We start from the raw sequence: 5,911 nt of genomic DNA, 5'->3' as shown, positions 1-5,911 counted from the left end.
TTGGTACTCAATGAACTTCCGTTAATTTTTTTTAACTGAAGTTACTTTTTAAGTTTTATTTATCATACAAAAAGTCCCTGTAGTTATAATTTACTAGTTTTAACTATTTTATAAAACAAAAAAACCTCAAGGGACTGTAATTTACTAGTTTTAAAATAGTTAAAGCTAGTAAATTACAACTATAGGGACTTGTGTAATAAATAAAACTTAAAAACTAACTTCAGTTAAAAAAAATTAACGGAAGTTCATTGAGTACCAACATGTTGATAGGCAGGATTATTGTATACCAATTACGGTAGGTAAAATTATTATTTACCAACGGGCCAAAGGTTGATTTATTAAAAACCAATTTTCCTTACAAATATAATTTTTTTTATACATTTTTAGAAGCCCTTAACAATAGTTTCCCACATATAGTTTTGTAATTTTCTATACAACTTCAAATTTCCCCTTTCATTCACCATCATTTTCCCCAAAACCCTTGTGCGTATACTCTCTCTGAGGTTAGTAGCTTTTCTTTTTTAATTATATCATTTATCTGCTATGCATTTTCGTTTCAAGATCCCCCGTTGTTCTTCAGCTACACTGATTCAAATATCAAGTTAAGCTGTAAGTTAGGGTTTTGCGTGTGGCTGGAATTCTTTTATAGTTTTATAACATTTAAACGTGTCTTTCATCATTGAGAATTCAGTGATTGAATTAAAAGAAAATGATTGATGGTGTATCTATGTATGTATGTATCAGTATGCAGATGAATGCATCTGTTTTTTAGACTATACTGTTACATAATCTGAGTGTTTGCACTGTTGATTGAACTTGGTAGCCTATGAAACATAATATCTAGGGTTTTTTTTAGTTCTTTAGGGATTTGAATATGTATGGCAAATTTAACTGGATCTGTCAACTTAGCAATTCGATGTATCTTTTAGTTTGAGTTGTGAATTGTGGCCATTACTTGTAAAAAAGTGCTTCATAAGATATTAGGTTTGTGATTTTCGGGAATCGCTTGCTATCTGTGTAATGTGCGCTTTCACGAAGCTTATTTTCTCAAAATGGAAGCTATAGCTTTGTCATCCAAACAGGACTTTTTTTTCAATGAAAGCTTATTTTTTAAGAAACAAAGTTTAAGAATCTAAAATCTCGGAGCCCCGTTAAATTTGCAAACAGTTGAAATTTTATTGCAAGAAAAGAGAAAGTCAACCTTTTTTTCTGCCTTATGTAACTGGACTACTGTCGAAAGCTTATATGTATTAAGATTTTTAGACTTTTCAAGCAGGAGTTTGAAGATAATTGAAGGTTTTTGCATCAGCATACACAAGCATTGTTAGAACATAAGGTCCGGTATGGCATATGGAGGTGCAACTTCAGGTCCAGCTGTAGGCAGTTCTCCTGCAATGAAGCAGGTGAAACTGGAGAAAGAAAGTGAACTCAGAATTGAAGTCAATGTTAACAGTTCTCTCCGTCTCAGGCTACTTAACGGGTCTGCTGAGATATTCGGCACTGAAATGCCCCCTGAAAATTGGCTCATTTTCCCACCAAGAATGAAATTTGCTGTAAATGCATATGTTCCATGTTTCACCTTTTTTCATTTTTTTTTGTAATTACAATCTGTACATTGCAGCATCTCATAAGCTAATATCACGTTTGTCTTGTTTTGGAACTGAAGATATTTACATGGTATGGGGCGACTATTGAAATGCAAGATAACACTGAAACTGATTACGTAGCAGATGAGGTAGGACTTTTATATAAAAAAAGAGTATCATTTTAATTTTAGTTACTCAACGTCCTGCAAGATTAATTATGTTCTCTCTTTGAAATAAAGACACCGATGATCAGTTACGTAAACGTGCATGCCGTACTTGAAGGACGCAGAAATCGCGCAAAAGCCTCTGTCAGTGATACCGATTCTTCCCAGGTTTGTCTTCTTCAAAAGTGTTAGTTTAGTCGAGTCAGTTGATAAGATGCATATACCATCTCATGATGATGATTGATGAACTCTATCGTGTACAGGGTCCCAGGGTGATTGTAGTCGGACCGACAGACTCCGGAAAGAGTACGTTGTCAAGAATGCTTCTTAGTTGGGCTGCCAAACAAGGATGGAAACCGACGTTTGTCGATTTGGATATCGGTCAAGGATCTATTACCCTCCCGGGGTGTATTGCTGCTACCCCTATTGAAATGCCAATCGATCCAGTTGAAGGGATTCCTCTTGAGATGCCTCTTGTTTACTTCTACGGACATAACACTCCAACGTAACAGTTCTTTTACTCTCTCTGTTCCTTGATACATACATCTTCAGCTATTTTCACATTAGTTACTTTTGTATTTGTAGTGTAAATGCAGATCTTTATAGGGTGCTTGTAAAGGAGCTTGCGCAGATTTTGGAACGACAGTTTGCTGGGAATGCGGAATCTAGGGCAGCAGGCATGGTCATCAACACCATGGGATTCATTGATGGCCTCGGTTATGATGTATGTGCTATGTTGGTTCTCTTTTGGCAGAGCATTTTAGTTATATGCAATTATGCATCAAGTTATGTTCAATAATATCGTGTGTCTCATTGCAGCTTCTTTTGCATGCAATTGATACGTTCCAAGCTACTGTTGTTCTTGTCATGGGTCAGGTGAAAGCTTTCTCTGGGATTTATTTTGTTAATACTGTGATTAGTATAATATATTTTTTATAACCATAGTGATTGTGTTTACTTGTAGTTGAAATTGTATATTTAGTAGATGTGCTTTTGTAAGACGTCATGGGGCTGCAAACGAACCAAACAAACACGAACAATTCGTGTGCGTTTGTTAAGAAAATATGTGTTCACAAATTGTTCATGAACACTTACCAAACGAGATTTTCGGTTCGTGTTCGTTCGTTAAGGAAATGAATGTGTTCATGTTCGTTTGTTAATTTTAGGTAATGAACGCAAACGAACGTTCATGAACACAATGAACACAACCTAATGCTCATGAACGCAAACAAGCGTTCATGAACATAATATATAATACACTGATACTTATTAAATATTTTTTTTGTCAGAATTTTGAAGTATTTAAATAAAATATAAAAATTAAAACACTAGTGAACAATCGAACACAAAAGAACATAAACAAACACGTTACCGAATGTTCTCGAACATAAATGAACGTCAACGAGTGCAGCCTCAGTTCACGTTCGTTCATTTAATTAAACGAACGGAAGTTCTTGTTCGTATTCGTTCATTTGTTAAACGAACCAACACAAATGAACTTCCCGCCAAACGGTTCACGAACTGTTCGTTGAACGTTCTGTTTGTTTGCCAGCCCTAGTCACCAGTGACACTAGAAATGTTGATAATTATATTTTTTCGAAACTTTTTTCAGGATAAACTTTGCAGCATGTTAAAAGATGTTTTAAAACAAAAGCCAAACGTGGACGTGGTGAAACTTCAGAAATCTGGCGGTGTTGTGTCCCGCAATTCAAAATTCCGAGCTATTGCACGGAACCAGAGGATAAGGGTAAGTGGAAACCTTAAAAATGAATTCTTTAACTATAACTGAATCTAAGCTTACTGTAATTACAGGAATATTTCTACGGTCTTTCAAACGACCTTTCCCCACACTCTAGTATCGCAAATTTTAGTGACTTGGCTATTTATAGAATCGGTGGTGGCCCACAGGCCCCGGCTTCAGCTCTGCCGATTGGTGCACAGCCTGTGGCGGACCCCATGAGATTGGTTCCGGTCAACATCAATAGGGATTTGCTTAATTTAGTTCTTGCTGTTTCGTTTGCCAAAGATCAAGATCAGATACTTTCAAGGTATTGTCGGATCCTAGCTATCCAATAAACTTTTAAAATATTATTTTAAGACACAACATTGATTAAACAACCTCTGATCAAGAACCCCAATTTGTGTTTACACTACTATTTTTCTCTTCAATTTGTGCCTAAAATCAGCTCTTTACTCCCCGCCCCCTAGCAATTATGCAGTCATTGTCTTATGGGGATTTTGCTAATTGCTGCAACTTTTGGGCAAATGTGGTAAAATGTGCGGGGCTGGGTAAAATACTAATGAGTGACATGTGACCTGTTCCTTTTTTATAGTTTTTTTTTATTTTACTGTTTGACCCGTTGGAGATTAAAAAATAATAACACTAATTAACCCGTTCATTCGTAAATGGGTCTAAAATTAGAAGGTTCAAATACATAATCTCCTAAAAATAGGAAGTCGTAGGAAGGGTATCAAACGGACTCCGATTGAACTCATTCTAGCGACATTGGAACCGTCTCGTTGAATGGTACGATCTTAGATTTTAGATTCTCGTTTATGGATTTTTAGCTTGTAGATTTCAGAATTTTTGTTTAGATCATTGTGTCTTTCTAGCATTGTGTTTTTTTTTTTCCTTTTTCGTCGTTGTGTCTTCAATGCGATTCATTGTGTTGTGTCTTTTTTCCTCTGCAGTGTTATATTTTGCGATCCATTTTGTTATATTTTGCTATCCATTGTGTCTTTGTACCCTTCATAGATTTAGGAGACTTTGTAGAATAACTTTACCCCTAAAATCATTACTTCTACAATCTGGAAGAATCTTGATGATTAGTCATCAAAAAAGAAAATCTTAATGCTCAAGCTATTGAAAAGTAGAGGGATACTTTTCTAGTCATTTATGTGAAAGTGGGTCAAACTAAATTTAATAAGAAACATGTTGACCAATCAAGATGCTGACCGGATAAATTAAAAAAAAAAAAAACTTGTCTAAAAAGGAAACATGTTGACCAAGTTCTAAGTCTCCTATAGAATAACACAATGTTTACATGTCAACTCAACCCAACGCAATCCATTTTCACACTTTAAAAGTCTACCCATATCGATTTGTTACCCGGCCCACCCGTTTTGCATATATATTGAATACTTATATGTTGACAAAAAAAATCATACGGTGCTTACTATTTCTGTATTAACTTCCTCTGAATGCAGCAACATAGCTGGATTTATCTGGATCACTGATATTGACATTCCAAGGTATGGATTCAGTTTACCATAATCATTTTTGTTAAAATAACCTCTCCTAAAACCGTCACAAAAACGCTTAATTCGCGTTTATTCACCATTTCAGGAAGAAAATCACATATCTTGCACCATCAGGTGGAGAACTTCCTAGTAAATTCTTGTTAATGGGAAGCCTAACGTGGATCGAGACCTAGAGTTCGTCACAGCATATATGAAGTATGAACCTGTTACATTCTAGTTTTTAAGAAACGAAGCTTTTACAGCTGAATCACTGTTTTACCCTTGTAGAGCAAAGGGCTCATTAAGAATCATATTTTGTAGTATAGGAGTTGTTGGCGTTAGAATGGAGTAAAATCATAGAAACTATTATGGCTGATGCTTTTAGAAGATGGTGGTGCACTATGATCAATTCAATTGTGTGCAGACAGGGGCTTTTGGTTTTTGTAGTGTTGGTTATATCTTTTTTCTTATGTATATTATGGTTTTATGGTTGTATACTTTCTACTGTACATGTTGGAATGAGCCATTTTTCTACATTGTGTTTTTTCATGTGGTCTATGTTAGGGATGTAACCGATGCAACACACGCACACACTAACAAAAAAGAAAACGTGTCACAAGAATTTACGTTGTTCGGTTGGTGTGACCTACGTCCAGTGCCTGCAACTAGTACTCATATATAATAACTGATTTAGGGTTTACAACTTTGGATACGAGAAACGTTAAATACGGAAACATTCTTAATCCACTCCAGAAAACTAGGGCCTGATGCCCCTGTTCTGGCCGAAAATACTCCGCACCCAAAAGTCAGCTTGGGAAGATGGGTTTGCGGAAAGCCTCGGCTGCAACCTGGCACTTAAGCTTATCGAATCTGGTTTGCTTTAGAGCTCATATAGTGAAAATGATAAACAAAATTAAGTGT

General features: G+C 35.8%; 1 protein-coding gene across 2 annotated transcripts; it reads left to right on the top strand.

Annotated features, from left to right (window-relative positions):
• The first annotated feature begins 412 nt into the window (after window positions 1–412).
• LOC110879236 (protein CLP1 homolog) lies at window positions 413–5,524 on the top strand. Of its 2 annotated transcripts, none has more exons than XM_022127654.2 (11): window positions 413–503; window positions 1,277–1,553; window positions 1,667–1,735; window positions 1,826–1,918; window positions 2,014–2,255; window positions 2,336–2,474; window positions 2,570–2,626; window positions 3,363–3,497; window positions 3,563–3,798; window positions 4,958–5,002; window positions 5,097–5,524. In XM_022127654.2, the coding sequence occupies exons 2-11, from the start codon at window positions 1,344–1,346 to the stop codon at window positions 5,182–5,184; spliced, it is 1,314 nt and encodes a 437-aa protein (XP_021983346.1). In that variant the 5' UTR covers window positions 413–503; window positions 1,277–1,343; the 3' UTR covers window positions 5,185–5,524. The 2 variants fall into 2 exon arrangements, with proteins under 2 accessions (XP_021983346.1, XP_021983347.1); XM_022127655.2 differs by lacking the exon at window positions 413–503 and adding an exon at window positions 538–609.
• The last annotated feature ends 387 nt before the right edge of the window (window positions 5,525–5,911 follow it).

The sequence above is a fragment of the Helianthus annuus genome, chromosome 9 (genome assembly GCF_002127325.2).
Source record: "Helianthus annuus cultivar XRQ/B chromosome 9, HanXRQr2.0-SUNRISE, whole genome shotgun sequence".
Lineage (NCBI taxonomy): Eukaryota > Viridiplantae > Streptophyta > Magnoliopsida > Asterales > Asteraceae > Helianthus > Helianthus annuus.
This window is presented reverse-complemented; position numbering and strand designations above follow the sequence as displayed.

What these genes read in the sequence shown, in the direction of transcription:
- LOC110879236 (XM_022127654.2), top strand. Translation starts at nt 1,344, where the DNA reads ATGGCATATGGAGGTGCAACTTCAGGTCCAGCTGTAGGCAGTTCTCCT. An exon ending in CACGGAACCAGAGGATAAGG is followed by an intron (nt 3,498 to 3,562) that starts GTAAGTGGAAAC and finishes CTGTAATTACAG; the next exon opens with GAATATTTCTACGGTCTTTC. An exon ending in CAAGATCAGATACTTTCAAG is followed by an intron (nt 3,799 to 4,957) that starts GTATTGTCGGAT and finishes CTCTGAATGCAG; the next exon opens with CAACATAGCTGGATTTATCT.